Raw genomic sequence first — 16,383 nt, 5'->3', positions numbered from 1 at the left:
GTAATCTTTACTTGGCCATTGTCCAAGCTGCCCAGGGCATGTTCAAAACAGTGATTTTTTTTAAGAGCTCTCAGTAGACTATCAAATGGGGAACTTATTATTATTATTTTTAAAATTTAACAGTTTTCTAATTTCTTCAGAGGATGCAGTAAATGCCATGAGCATCCTGAGTAGTTTTCTTTTCTTTCTTTGTTTCTTCATCTTTTTCTTCCTCTGCTTTTTCCTCCTTTTTATTTAGCAGTAGTAGAGTTTGAATTCAGACCTTGCGCTCACCAAGTGGGTACTCTACCACTTGAGCCATGACCCCAGCTCTTTCTTTCCCTCACTTATTTTTCCTTTAGATAGAGTATTACATTTTTGCTCAGGACTGGCTTTGGACCACAATCCTCCTTTCTATGCCTCTCACATAACTGGGATTACCCATGCATACCATCACAACCTATTCATTGATTCAGTTGGAGGTCTTACTAACTTTTAGTTTTATTTTTGGCCCTGCCTGTGATGCAGTCCTCCAAGTCTCTGGCTTTTGAATAGCTGGGTTTACAGGCATATGCCACTATACCTAATCTTTCTTCTTCACCTTTCAGTGTCTTAATGAGGATGTCCTTCATTTGGAGGATATGGTGAGAATCAAAGGTCAAATTGCAAGTGGTCCTTAAGAATAATAAAGCAATCCTAGCTCCTCAGGAGTCTGATTGCTTGGAGTTGGTGGAGTTAGAGAAAGTGCTAAGAAATTCTAGAGCTAATTTCAATTTGACTGTGAATGTTATACTTTAAGAAATGTTGGAGTTGGCTTATGCCTATAATTTTAACTATGCAGAAGGCTGAGCTCTGAGGATAGAGGATAGAAACCAGCTTGGGCAGAAGACTTTTATCTCCACTTAACCAGCAAATAGCCAGAATTAGAGGCATAGCTCACATGGTAGAGTGTCAGCTGTGAATGAGAAAGAATGATATAGTTTACCTATGGAAAGTTAAGCTAGGTAAGTTTTTGCTATTTACTTGGGATTATTTTCACTTCTATGTAGATAAAAAGTAAGACACCAGTTTGATCATTTGAATTGTTAAGAGTTTTTCCCATTTCCATTGTCACTGGTCACTTAGGACTCTGAAGAAGGAGCACAAGGTGATGTTATGCAAATGTGCATCAAGCATCTTCTCAGGCTAGCGGCACATTTGCAAAACCATTGGAGATTAAATCAATGAATGTTTGCCTTCCTGTCACAAAAATTACAGAATTTAAGAAAAAAAAATCATTCTGAATCACCTGTGTATTGCAGATCGAATTTTCTTAAACAAACAAACCAAAAGCAGGCACATTTTCCCTAGGTCTTTCTGAACTTCTTTGAATATTTAGTTACTGATGTTATTAGCACACCCTGTCAGTTGTAAAAGAAGGTCATTCACTCAGGAAGTTTCTAAGTTTGTAACACGTGGCCTGTGGTTCATGATGAGAGCTGAATTAGATAGGGCTGGGAATGTGGCTCAGTTGGTCAAGTGCTTGTCTCGCATGCATGAATGAGGCCCCGGGTTTGATCCCTCAGTACCACATAAACAGAAAAAGCGAGAAGTGGTGCTGTGGCTCAAATGGTAGAGCACTATCCTTGAGCAAAAGTAGCTTAGGGACAGTGCCCAGGCCCTGAGTTCAAGACCAAACAGACAAAACAAAGACAAAACAAAACTGAATTAGATAGTAAATAGTAAGCACTTGCAAAAGTTATTTGACACAAATTCATTTCCCAAGCATTTTGTTAAGCATTTTTTCTACATGCAAGAAGTACAGCATGGAACAAGCTAGACCAGTTTCTTGTTCTTGAAGCTGGCGTTTGAATCTGTGGGACCATGCGAACACTAAAATATCAGAGTTCCAACTCTATGCTCCCCAACAAACAAGATGATGCAGTACTACAGAGAAGCCGCTTCAGACTGCTTTAATGAGGAAATGCATCTTATCTCAAGAAATAGCCATCAATTATGTTAATTTTTTAGTTCGTAATCACGATGAACAATTACTTAAGCTTACACTACTAGGCTGTGCTCTTTTTTTTTTTTGCGCCAGTCCTGGGCCTCGGACTCAGGGCCTGCGCACTGTTCCTGGCTTCTATTTGCTCAAGGCTAGCACTCTGCCACTTGAGCCACAGCACCACTTCTGGCCATTTTCTATATACATGGTGCTGGGGAATTGAACCCAGGGCTTCATGTATATGAGGCAAGCACTCTTGCCACTAGGCCATATTCCCAGCCTAGGCTGGGCTTTTACTATAGCTTTAAGGCTCATTATAACAGACAATGTCAAAATACATAATAAAAACAACACAATGCCTATTAATTAGTGGTAACAAGAACAAATAGTCACAACTCATGCACCAGGTCTGTGTGTTTATTCTCCAGTGACTAGACAAATGTTAGCCTGTAGCTACCTTCCAGTCCATTTTGGATGTCCTAAAGTCCCATTATCTCGGGTATATCCTTGGGGAATGAAAAGACATCATACTGTTTGTTTGGAAAAAAAAAAAAAAGCAGACTTAATACTGATGCAACCAAAAAAAATCTCTACACTTAATGCATATCAAAGCCAAATATAAATTATTTCTGAAGTTATCTGCTGTTGTGGCTTATTGCTGCCAGTGTGGGCTCTTCTATTAGCATGGATAAGTGGGGACCTGACCATATGTCAAGGGAACATGTCCTTTCGAAGTGACCTCATATATCAAACACACACCCCTGGGATGCTTTGCCCCCCTAGCCACAGTGACAGCCTTCTCTAGTCGGTTGCAAGTTTTTTTTTCACCTGTGACCGTATGCTGCCTCCTGTCAGCAGCATCAGTGTAGATGAGGCCTCTCCCAGCCTGCCGGAGCTGGTACTCTTTAATGACACCATTGGGCTGTGCTGGGACCCTCCAGCTCAGTTGCAGAGCCTCAGCACTGGCCGCTGTGACACTTGGCGGCATGACACTCTCAGGAATGCCTTGCGTAGTACCTGCGACTACCTGCAAACACAGGAATTAAACAGCAATTTATTGTAATCGTACACTAGGTATCCTGATCAATGAAGGTGTCACTTTTGTTTTAAAATGTGGTTGTCTGGCCTGGCATATCATTAGCAGGGGCTTGGAGAAACAATCCTCTATTTTTATTCTTTTCCCTCCCAGCCTATTTAAACAATGAAATCTGACCTTGAATACATTCCATAAGTCTCAGACTACCATTTATCACAACAGGTTCAACAACAATTTTGACGGCAGAGTGCAGCCCTCAGTTTAAACAAGTAAAATCTGGCTGGCAGACTGTCTTCCTAGAGAACTCCTGATAACTCTCTTCCATATGGCCTATCAGTGTCTTTGCATTTTAACAGCCTGATTTTGTACATTTTTAAGCACCAGTAAATATGGAGCAAAACCTACATCTGAACTTGCCTGCTTATAATATGCTTTGAACAGTATAAATGGACAATCGTGCCTGTACTGCTCCCTCTTCTCACACCCAAGAGGAGATGATTTTATAGTATTGGCAGGAATGTTCTTGAAAAAGATTCCGAGTGAGAAGCCAGCAAAGGCAAAACCAACCAGTGATGGAGACAATAAAGTCAAAATAGAGGTTCGGATTAAAAACTGGCACATTCTGGCTTTGTGTATTTATGGCATGAACTCTGATTTCTCTTTTTTACCCTTGTTTTTTGATAGCTGGTAAGCATCAGCCATGTCTATGCAGAAAGCATGGAATTGTTCAAGGACTGTTTAGACCCTAACTTTTGATCAGGTCAATTGGCTGCTACTTGTCTCACTGGGGTAGGCTTGAAGTTGTTTGGGGCCCGGGGGTGTGGGGCTGTCTGTTGATCAAAATTGCAAAAGTATCCTGTGTTTTCTTTGGTTCTTGCAAATGTGTGAAGATGCTGTTCTTGTAAAGTCACAAACACATGGAGAGAATTGACAGGGTCATTCGGTCTGTGTGGATTTATTTCTTCCCAGGTTTCTCGGATAGGGTTGGCTTCTGAGAAATGGGTCTTCATTTTCCTCCTACATTGTTTCTTTTTTCTCTGTCTTTCTTTCTAGTTTCTTATACAAGATTTTCCTTTGTTTATATTTACTTGTAATTCCAATATTTGTCACCTAAGCTTTTCCATTCTTGTCCCTTTCTAGAGTTGCCTTCAATGATCATATTTAAACTCATCACTTCAACTTCCCACATAGATCGTTCTAGTAAAACCTAGCATCTAATGACACATTTATCCTTAAAGTGCCAAATAATATCTGCTTTCACCATCCTGCTCTCTGATCCTTTTCTCTAAATATTATTTTAAAAAAAACTTAAAAAAATCTAAGTTTATTCTTTTAATAGTTTGCTTTTCCCCCTTTCATTTGCCATCAGAAAATTATGATTATCACCAAAATTGTCAAGCCACATAAGTTGAAAATAATTATGGCTCCCTCCCCTTAATTCTCTGCCTCCTTTCCTTTTTCTTTTTACAGGTACTGGGGCTTAACTTCGGGGACTTGTGTTACAGAGTGTGGACATACTTCCTTTACCTTGCTACTGCTGGCACAGCCAGCAATGGTGCAAGCCTTTAGCTGGTATGAATATTCCTGGAATGGTCGAATTCCTTTTGTATCAGAGAAGCTCAATGTTGTTCCCCGAAAGCGTTCAATCCCATTTCGCAGAAGGCTATAGTACAGGATAGGACCTAAAAGAAAGAAATGGCTGCATTTGAGTGTCACATCACTTGAATTATTTGTAAACAACTGGCATCTCTCAGTGCTCTGAAGAAATAAGATACTATCACATTATTTACTTTTAGTTTGTTATTATATTGTCATGCTCAAATGGCTCTTAATTATACTATTGTGGAGAAGAAGTATTCTTGACATAAATAATCAGATCCATTTGGGTTTATTTCTCTTTACTACCCTGCACATTTACTTCCAGTAGTGAATGATTTCTTTGTATGACTCAAAGTCAGATGGGATATGGATTATTAGACTCATGTCACTTCCTTCAAACAACCAACTCAGTTTAACAAAATGAATACCAGGAAGCTCAGACATGTGTTGTTTGGTGGGGAAGTCAAAGGAATTAGAGGCAAATGAATAGAGAGAGGAATGGTTGGCAAATGCAGGCATAATACTTAATGTACATATGTGAAAATAGAATGAATGGTATTGGGAGAGATAAGAGAGAACAATGGAAGAGGTGACATGGATCAAGATGCACTGTACTCATAAACTGATATAATACATGGAAACCCCCTTTGTATACTGCTTAGATAATTGTAAAACATTAAAAAGAAATGAGTGGGACAAAGGGTGGGTTTCAAGGAAGATTTGATTTTTCTTTTATTTAGAATGAGTTGAAGAGCACAGTATACTACAATGTGAACAATTATTTGCACAAAGAAGTTTGCGTTGCCACAGGTACTGATCTAGTAGTTAGATGAATGCTAGTGCCATATAAATTGTACTTATTTCCCTTTCTTTGTGGAGCTCAAGGTCAGATGATTTCCTGTTTTGAGAATAAACTTCATACCATTTGGTTGTATGGGTTCCTTCCAGGTCAGGGCAATTGCATCTTCAAGCTTGCCCATTTTGCTCCATTTGGGGGCTGTCACTCCTTGAGGGACATCTTCTTTGGTGCGCACTTGAATGGGTCTGCTGAACCCAGTCCCATAGCTGTTCCAGGCGGAAACTCTGTATTCGTATAATGTGTACGGCTCCCGGTTCACATCTGTAGCGATAGAAAACAGACCATGAAGCTTTCTTATCTTTATTTTTAAAAACTATCATATTAAAATTAATACCAAGGCCAAAAGGGTGGCTCAAGTGATAGAGTATTTTGCCCACTAGGTATAATGCTCAGAATTTAAACACCAGTACTGCCCCAAAATATGAATAACAACATTTTATAAACATTTAAAAATCAGTGCTTAATGTCCATATTCTCTTCAAACCATCTGCTCTCTACTGTCTTTGCTTTACTGTCTCGCAATAAATGTTGAGATCTTCATTCAAGTCAGTGAAAGGCTTCATTTTCAAGATATTAAAATCTGTCTTGAATAGGTCTAGAGGAAATTTTATATTTTATCTTTTGTTCATTATGGGACTTGAACTCAGGGCCTGGGCACTGTCACTGAGCTCTTTTGCTCAAGGCTAGTGTTCTACCACTTTGAGCCACAGTGCCAATTCCAGTATTTTCATGGTCAATTGGAGATAAGAATTTCATGTACTTTCCTTCCTGGGCTGGCTTTGAACCACAGTCCTCAGATCTCAGTCTTTTGTGTAGCTAGGATTACAGGTGTGAACCACCAGTGCCCAGCCTAGAGGAAATTTCAAAATCCTTCTTTCCTCCTTTCCCTCTCTCACTTTCCTTCCTGCTTTTGGAAAGCAATGAGTGTGGGATTTTTTTTTTTTGTCCAGCATCTAAGAATCCACAACACACTGTGGCTCATGTCACTTTCAACTTTACAAGCCATATTTGTCTTGTACTATGTGTCGTCTTCCAGATCTGTTCTTTTTGAAGATAACATGATGAGAATCTGTTTCTTTACCACAGCAATCTCTCTTCATAGATCTGACCTTCAATTTCCTCATCTGTCAAATGATCATACTTATATCATTGCTTGGTAGATAACCAAGGTAAGGATTTGAAATACCTAGCACAGCACTGGGGAACTCAATGATGTTCGATCAATCTTATTGCTACCCTTTCTCTTTCCCTTTCAATCTTTGCACTCTGGCCACAGTATGCTGCTGTATTTTTTTCATTCCTTAACTTGACCTTCTCACCCACCGTTGGTGGAGCCACAGAGTCATAACTGGTGATAGAACAGAGAATTGTTTTGTTTATTTCATGATGGCTTTCTTAAATTATGTCACTTAAATGAATTCTGTTTGGCTCTAGATGACAAATCACAAACATATACATACAAATGATAGAACAAACCTCCCCTAAAAATGTGAAACATTCTCTAGGGACTTATGTAAGTGGACAAATAATAAAAATTAACAAAGGAGAATTAAGTTGTAACCTCAAATTCTGTAGTTTTTTCACTCAGCTCGACCTTTACAGAGAAGCATTATTTTGGGCTAATCCAATAGAATGCTTAGAAATTACTACTTGCATTTAATTATGAAGATTATTGTTCTAAGAAGACTGGCCATCTTGGGCAAACACTAGGCTTGAGTTCAGCTACAGATCACAGCAATGCTGCTAGGTCTTATAGTAATCAGACATGCTCTGTCTTGCATTCTACCTGCAAATGTAGCCTTCTTCATTCTCTGAACTCACTGTAACTTGTGAGTGCATTCAAACTGTTTTTCAGAAGGAATATTCATTCTAACTTAACTCAATATGCCAGTGAACTGATCTTATTTCTGTGATGTGTACTCTCTGTGAATTTAATTTCAAGTAAGATACTTCCTTGATAAAAGTTAGACTCTAAGATAGTTAATTTTTGTTAACTACACAGTGATATTATGCTTATAGACACTTTGTAACTAACCAGTCCCAAACTACGATGGAATTAACTGATAACCCGTAAAGGTAGGATGATGTAAGAATGAAATTAATCAACATTTTACAGTAGATTTTGACTCTCTTTTTCCTAGCCCAGCCATGACAGACTGCTAGATTTCTGTTACCTGTGAAGGAGTATGTGTCTACACCTCCCGAATGAACAGTTTCTTCAGCAGATGAACATAATTCTTCAGATGACGCCTTCCCCTGGGAATTGTGAGGCTCTCTTGTCACAGCACAAATGTGGCTGGTAGAGTTGAAGTCACACTGGCCACAATATGCTGTCTCTTTCATTGATGCCGGGCATAGGATCCCACATGCCTCAGTTTCCTGTCAGTGGTAAGGGTGGGCAAAGAGGGAGAAAAGGAGTTTACAATTTATTAAAAAGAATGGAAGGATTTGAATACGAGAAAGAGCAGTGACTTGGAAATCACACAGTTTTTTTTTTTAAATTAAAGTCTGTTTTTGCAAATTCTATACTGTGGACTTGGGTAAGTCACTTGGACTCTGAAACTCACAGGTACTTGGAGAGAAATGGAAATAAAATGTATTAGGAAAGTTTGCTGAATCCAACAAAGCAATACCTATAAATGCCTTAAGCTTAGTGAATGCTCTACAAATAGTAATAGAACTCATTATTTTATATTCTTGTTACTTTGACACTGGCTTATGGCATTTTGGAGAAAATGAAGAGCATAATATTTGGAAATCTGTACTTCCTATGCTGATAGAAAAGATGGAAACATAAGAAATAGTACTTTTTCTCAGCATTTAGAAAATATATATCTTTCATGTATTGTCCTCATACTTATATTTATTTATCAACCTTTTCATTGATGAATTGTTGGAATTTTTATAAATACTGACAAGTGGTCTAATCTGAGAAAATTAAAGGCTGAATCATCGCAAATTACAGGTGCTGTAAGGTAACATTTATGTAAGGCAGACACATATTTTGCTTTCCTGTATAAAAGTAGTTCTAAAAACAAAGGATGATATCTAAAAATGATTTCACATCTCAAACTATATGATGTCCACACAAGAACCACATGGTTGCTTCCTTCAGCCAGTGCTCTTCCTTCGGTCTGTGATGAAGACATTCACAGTATAAGCCACCTTATAGGGCCAAATCACCCCAGAACATGGTGAGGGGTTTGTTTTTCAAATACCCATCACTCTTTTCTTAAAATGATAGGTTTCTGGGCTCTGGTGTAATGCCCATAAATATGACATGGTTTCCTGGGAATCATCATAGTGCATCAACATAAATGATCATTTATGACAGTTGTTGACAAAGGCACTTGCTCATCTTGCATTGTCCCAAAGGTAATACTCTCCACAGGGAAGTGAACTGACCAGGGCTCAAACGAAGATGATGGGTTATGGTTGGTGTTACTAGAGAGAGAGTATAAAGTTCCTTCCTTCAGTACTCAGGGTCATAAAATGACACCATGCAGCGGTCCAAGATGACCGGTGCTGGTGTTTGAGCACACAGACTTTCAGTCCCAAGCTCATTTCAAGTGCTGGGTGAAGCTTCCCCGAGAACAGCTAATCATTATTAATTCCTTTAGAATTCATTGCAATAACATCAATCATAGCAGACTCATTCGGTATTAATATGGATGTAATGTGAAAATGAATAATGCACACTGGAGTTTTTATATTCCTATTTTAGAAAAATAGTTATGAACAATGTATTTCTCTTTCCATTGTCAAATCAGCCCCTCTGAGAGGTTTTCTATCAATTACCTTCATCATCATTCCAGTTGAAATCTTGTCAGAGCAAACATATTTCAAAGGATGATATCCAACTCCATTACAGCATTTCTGGCTCTTTGGAATAAGTTCAGTCTCACAGCATTTTACTGGCACTGGGTCATTCTTTTTAACATGAGCTTTAGACTCTCCACTGGAAGCTAAGCAGCATATGGTATCTGACATATTCACATAATCCTGCCCACAACAGAACATCCCTGCAACAATAAAATGTTATATATGAATATGAAATAAAAAAGAGAAGAAAACTGAGGCTGCTATAAAGTTTGGTATAAAAATGTCAGACTTGGGCAGTTTCAGCCATAGTGCAATACCAAAGGTAGCCATTCTCTACCAAGGTGATTTAAAGGTGCAGTGAGAGTCCTTCTTACCAAGAGCACTAGACACTAATTAGGAAAAGAACACACAAGAGGAACTGTTCAGAAATCATTCAGCTGGGCCAGACTTTGCCCATGCTCCACAAGAGCAAAAACGATCAGATTTCTGTCATGGAAATTGCTTCCCCATTCTGGGATGCTAACATTGTATTGTAGAAGGTTAGCTAGACCAAGGACTCAGAGAAAGCTCTAGGAATTCACAAGAGAACTTAAGTTACCCAGGCACTGTGGGATAAGAAACCAGGCAGGTAGCAAAATTTCCAGATGTGGAAACCCCTCCATAGAGACCTCATTAGTTTTTGCATGTCTTATCTATGGTGTAGACAAGAAGACAGAAACAAAGAAAACCTTCATTTTTCTTTAACTCAGATGTAGTACCTAGAAGCAGCGAGTGTGTTCACTGGTCAGGTCTGTCAGCCAGCCACTGTGGTTTGTAGTCTCTCTGTGTCCTAGGCCTAGCAGTTGATGTGGTCGGGAGGTTAAGTGCACCATGGGATAGAACAACAATTTGTACATATGGATAAAGATACCAGTAATGTTAGGTGTTGATGGCTCATGCCTGTAATCCTAGCTACCCAGGAGGCTGAGATCTGAGAATCAAGGTTCAAAGCCAGCCAGCCAGAAAAGTCAATGATACTCTTTTCTATAAGCACTAAATAGCTAGAAGTAGAGGTATGGCTTATGCAGTAGAAGACCAGCTTTGAGTGAAATAGCTAAAATTAGCTAAGGGACAAAGCTAGGCTCTTAGTTCAAGCCTTAGTACTTGCTCCAAAACAAACAAACAAAAACAAAACAAAACAAAAAACCACAAGAAACATGTGTCTGAGATATAATCCACTGAAATTTATTTAATCTTGCATTCACATCATCAAAATATTTCCATAGAAGAAACACAGCAGAAATTTAGATATAAGTGCATAAATAAATAAACAATACTTTAGAAACAGACTAAGCTAGAAATGAAGGTGTCAACTTCACATCCCATCCTATTAGAGCTTCTGTCTTACTACACAGCAACACGATGGGATGAATGATTTACTTCAATTAGAATTTTGTTTATTTATTACTAGTCCCATGGATAACATAAAGAACTTCATATTCAAAGTCCCCTGGGGTCCTCAATTGTTTAATTTGGTCCTGTACAAACACCAACCTTATGACTATTGTCTGAAATAATAATCCAAGGAGTTTTAAATGCTTTTCCTTAATCATTAAGTAGATAGTAATGTGGTTTAAAAAGATGTTTACCTTCATGAGGTTCCAGAAAGCCTTGTCATTGATGGCTCCATTAAAAAAGATCCAAATATTCCAAAGAAATTATTTAATGATAGAGTTTAGACACATTATGTTGTTCTAAATGTGACTATTCTTTACAGTGATTGGTTTAAAAATACTGTTGTATTAAAAACTATTTTAACATCTCTAGGAAGCCTTCTTGATAAAAATACACACAGTAGGGTTTTCATTGCAGTTTTGATTAGGGGGTAAAGATGTGTGTGTATGTTTATATATGTCTATAACATACACATACACATGCATGTATATTCACACAGGTAAAATAAAAGCAAAATTAAAAGCTTCAGGTTTTATATTGTTTGGATATTTTCCTGTTGTCTTCTGATCAGACATTTAAAAACAACCTTGAATTCTTGACTGTCATTTTGTTTTCTCTAGCAATTTTCTTAAAACTATTCATGTTTCTATTTTAAATAGCAATCAAAATCTGAAAACTGGCCTTTTAGGGAACAGAATACATTCTCCCCTTTTACTCTCAAATGATTTCCTGGTTTCACCATGCTTTAAGTACGAAATCAAAATGCAGACATTGACCTAATTCGGAACTCCTAATCAGTCATCTGATAGCTCTGAGGGACTTTTGACAGGTCAACTAAAATTTTGATAATGAACTGTGTTTACACTAGAAAAGAAAAGAAAAGATGCGTTCTTTTGTTTCACTGAATAGAAATTTTCACCGAAGATTTCACTCACCTAACAAGAAGTGACTCCTTTTCTAGTTTCTTTGGTAAACCATTACTTCTTTAATTATTATCAACCTTGTTCCAGTGTGATAAATTGCTAATTACTTAATACCCTAATCAGCGTTCATTCTTTGCACAGATAAACTGTGACAGTGCCATTAATTTAAATAGTAATTTCACTTAATGGCCAGAACGGCACACCAGATTTTTATGCAGCATTTTCTGAAGACTGCATCCATCACTGAGATATTCTGACATAAAGATGTCTGACGTGCACTAACTCACTTAGGGAGAGCAGATGTTGCCGAGCAGTGTTTGGTAGTAATTCCCAGAGTGCATCACTTCAGCATGAATGAGCTGCAAATTCAGAGACAGACAATCTCCTCAAACTGCAGTGCCATAACTTTTGACCCTCTACCTAATTTATCACATGTAGCACTTGACTTCTGAACTTTGACACACACAGAATGCACAGTTTTAAATATGCCCAAAGAAAATAAAATAGGTCATACATTATTGATAGATGGGGTTATTCTTGTCAAGACCCTTCATTAAATTTATACAAAGATAGAGAATCCCTTTAAATAAGATGCAGATGTTTTGAAACCGTATAGTACACATTAACTTATAGCTGTCTATATTTTCAGGTCAGCTAGCATGTATTGCCTTTCTGAACTAGACATAGAGCCAATGGATGGCTTCTATTGCATTAGATGCAAGTAAGAAAAGAGAGGGCAGAGTTTTTTAGATCGCAATTTTGATACTTCAAATACAGCGTTAGTACTTATTTTACTGTTTATCATTGTAAAGGAAATCACTTATGAACACTGATGAATTTCTAAAGAGTTTAATCTCCAGAACTGACATTTCATTTTTCTAAGAGAAGACCAAGAATGAAGAATCATGCTTTTGAGATTAATATAATACAATAGAAAAAGCCAGTCTGGAATATGGCAAATCATTACAGAACTCTGCAATTGATTGGAAAATATTTTAAGCCAAGGGACTTTTACATTTTAGGCTGAGCAAACGAAAAGGAAAATTTTGCTGCTTGTCATTCACAGGATAAACATAAAGTCAGCAAGAATCTGAAAGCAAAGAAATCCATACTTGTGTTAGCCAGTAGATGGCTCTGTAGGTGCCCCCACAGAGAAAGAAGGGATGAAGTAAGATGGCCCCCCAAAGCCTTGCCATATATTTTATAGCATTTATATATTTATGTTTAGAAATTTTCACTTCTTATATGGAAATGTTTGAGGAAACATTCCTTTGATATCACTCTTGCACCATGGATTTCTGTGTTTACTGTTCCCTCTTTGCAAAGTATCCACAATGCATCCTATGAAATGCCCATTATAACGGCAATAGCTACTCATTCTACCAAAGTCAGGGTGCATGCCATGGAAACACAATTCTCCACTCTAAAACAATTTCAATTTTGTGTTTCATATTTTAAAAGTTTTGTGGATAAAAAACTTTGTTAATAGAAATTAGGAATCTATTCCAAAACCATGTATTAGTGACCAGTCCTCTGTGGCTAGTAGAAAATCCTGTTCAATTTGAATGATAGCGAAGCTTTCATTGTGATATTTGATTCTAAGGTATATATAAGTTCTAACCCAAGATTAAAGATAAAAATGAAAAAAAGTCATCTAAGCAGGCATGATGAAAAAATGAATAAAGAAGTTTCAGATCTATGCAAAGAAAATGGTGAAGAATATATATGCACTGAAATGACGAGCATGACTTTCATCCCGAGATACCTGTATAACACTTCAACACAACTCATCTGCCCAGAGAGAGCACTAAAAACATAAACGCTACCCCAGCACTTCTGTTCCAGGAGCATCTGTTAATTCACTCCATTTATAAAATACATATTGACAAAGACAACTGAACTGGGACCAGGGAGATTTGATTTGGTGTGAGAAAGTCAATTCAATGTGATTTTGTTAAAGGGCTCCTGCAGGCAAATAAAAAAAGTTTAAGTAATAAAGTACATAAAGAGGTTTTACGAGCCAGCCCGGTCTTGTGGCAGGCACACAATGGCAGGCATTGAGAGAGGCCAGGCATAGGAGCGGTATTAGAAGATCTACACTCTGTGTGTCAGGTATAATGTGCAGCTATGTTGGAGAGGAAGAGGGCCCTATGGGTATTCTGGAAGGTCTTCAAGGTCAAAGTCATTAGGGGTTGACAGGAAGGAGTTACAATAGAGACAAAGAAAAAGACGGGTAGGACCTGTTTTCAATGAAACATGCAGGAAGGTTATGAGAATAAAAATATTCTCGCCTCCATTTTAGAAATATTCTTTTCATCCACCATCATTATCAAGTTGGGAGAGGTGAAGAAAGTGTTAAGAAACTCAAGAGCTAATTTTAGTTCACGGGAGTTGAGGAATGTTACAATTTAAGAAATGTTTGAGCCAGGCACCAGTGAACCATGCCCGCCATCTGAGGATTGTGGTTCAAAGCCAGCTCAGGCAGAAAAGTCTGTGAGACTCTTATCTCCAATTAACCAGATAAAAACAACTGGGAATTGGAGCCACGGCTCAAGTGCTAAAGCTCCAACGTAAGATCAAGAGGTTCTGAATTCAAAAATCAGCACTGGTGCACTATACACACACAATTTCATATTTGTGAAATAGTAAAAATGTGTACAAGTTTATTAACATATACAAGAAAGCTAATGAACATTCCCTGTGCATGTGTAATCACAAGCACACTCGTGCAAATACACACACACGCGCGAAACGTTTGATCAGCATAGGAGCATGGGACACACAGGACTTGTTTCATGGATGGGCTTCCAGGTATAAGAATAGCAGGTAAAGTTTTGTGTTTCTGTGTACTTCCATTTGAAATGGGAGCTTATAACTTTCACAAAATATTCAAGGGGCAAAGTTAAAACATCTCTGTCCTAGTTCACAGGAACCTTGATTCCATTCTTAGCAATCGTGTTCTGACTTCTTTTTCTTTCTCCTTCCACATTCATGGAATTTAATGAATCTCTTTAAATCACAATGTTCATATGATCACATTGGTTCTTCCTGGAGTACTTAGTATTCCTCAAAACTTTTTGCCTGCTAACCTCTCTCACTCTCTAACCCCCTCCCCTTTCTCTCTCTCTCTCCTTACCTAACCTATAAACCACAGTGTTCACTTCTATTTGAGTATGTTTTGCAGATGGTCATTTTCATATTTTGGATCAAGCCATGCCTATATCCTACACATGGCTAGAGTTACCAGTCCAGTGGTACAAGCCCATTTAGCTTTCTTATTTACCTCGATTCCCTGGAGTTATTATTCAGTCTTAAAAATATGCATGTATTGGAGGCAGTACTAAGGAGCATCCAAGGAAGAGAACAGGGAGAATTAAAAGGGGTGAATGCTACCTAAGTATGTATCTAAGTATGTTAAATGTAAGTATAAAGTCACAATTAGACTTATCATTATATACAATTAATGCATACTAGTAACATCTTTTTCAAAATAAGCGTGTATTCATCATCATCATTCCTCTTTTATACTGCTGAATAACCTTATGGGGATTTTTCTCCTTAACTAGATTGTAAGTTCTTGAGGATAAAAATGAAATCTTGGCTATCTTTATACTCACAGAGTACTAAGAACAATCTCCTGAGCATAATCTTTTTTTTTTTTTTTTTTGGCCAGTCCTGGGGCTTGGACTCAGGGCCTGAGCACTGTCCCTGGCTTCTTCCCGCTCAAGGCTAGCACTCTGCCACTTGAGCCACAGCGCCGCTTCTGGCCGTTTTTTTTCTGTATATGTGGTGCTGGGGAATCGAACCTAGGGCCTCGTGTATCCGAGGCAGGCACTCTTGCCACTAGGCTATATCCCCAGCCCCTGAGCATAATCTTTAAAGGCCGTATATTTTTTTCTTCTCTTATGGTGGTTGTACCAGAGTTTGAATTCAGGGCCTTGTCCTTACTCTGCTTGCTTGTTCTCATGATGCTCTACCACTTGAGCCATCCTTCCAGCACAGTCTCTCTTGGTTTTTCTCAAGGATGAAGTCTCACCCAGATTTCTCTGCCTATTTTAAATAAGCTTTAAATTGTGATCCTATATATCACAGTCTCCCTAATAGCAAAGATTAAAGGGTGGAGCCATCAGTGCCCAGCCTGAGGCAACACTTTTGTATCTTCTTCTCTTTGCATTTAGCTACTTCCTTTATAATCAGCAAAGAGCTCGAAGCTCAAGCTTCATTAAATTTAAGCCAGATCTACCTGACAACTAGTTGAAGCTCCAGGCCCTCTGCCTGTGTAAGTGCAGGACACCATAGTGTCTTAATGAGGTGAAGTATACATTCTCTAGTACTTCCCATAGTTTCTTCTACTTTCTAAAATTACATATAAGTTCTCCATAATATAGTCATAATTATTTGAATGGATCATTTCAGTAATGTCATTAGATATCATGTTGCACATTCATCTCTTCTATGTAAAGTTTTCATGAAAACTACTTAAAAGGTCACTTCAACATTAAATGAAGAAAGCTAAAATAGATGTTCTACTTGGGAAATATCTAATCTATTTAAAATGGCTGTAGTGATTCTTATAAAGACATTGCTAAGCCTTGGAGAAGTCACTATACCTCCAACTTGGGAGGAGATGGGACCTGGGGAATTACAGCCTCTGAGGTCAGAGGCATATAAGGAAAGTTTTAAGGAAACAGAAAAATCAGATACAAAAATTAATATAGTATGAAACAAAAGCTATAAAAATGAAAAA

General features: G+C 37.9%; 1 protein-coding gene across 1 annotated transcript in view; it reads right to left on the bottom strand.

The window, feature by feature from the left end:
• The window catches only part of Ush2a (usherin), a 618,626-nt gene that overhangs the window by 128,511 nt on the left and 473,732 nt on the right, over positions 1–16,383 (bottom strand). The window contains exons 50-54 of the mRNA XM_048356772.1: positions 9,256–9,479; positions 7,632–7,836; positions 5,521–5,718; positions 4,527–4,681; positions 2,792–2,990 (exon numbers count right to left, since the gene is read on the bottom strand). Of these exons, the coding sequence (XP_048212729.1) occupies positions 2,792–2,990; positions 4,527–4,681; positions 5,521–5,718; positions 7,632–7,836; positions 9,256–9,479 (981 nt within the window). The remainder of the gene's footprint in view (positions 1–2,791; positions 2,991–4,526; positions 4,682–5,520; positions 5,719–7,631; positions 7,837–9,255; positions 9,480–16,383) is intronic.

Source organism: Perognathus longimembris, chromosome 11, assembly GCF_023159225.1.
Source record: "Perognathus longimembris pacificus isolate PPM17 chromosome 11, ASM2315922v1, whole genome shotgun sequence".
Lineage (NCBI taxonomy): Eukaryota > Metazoa > Chordata > Mammalia > Rodentia > Heteromyidae > Perognathus > Perognathus longimembris.
The sequence above is the reverse complement of the archived record's forward strand: the minus strand, read 5'-3'. Positions and strand labels throughout refer to the sequence as shown.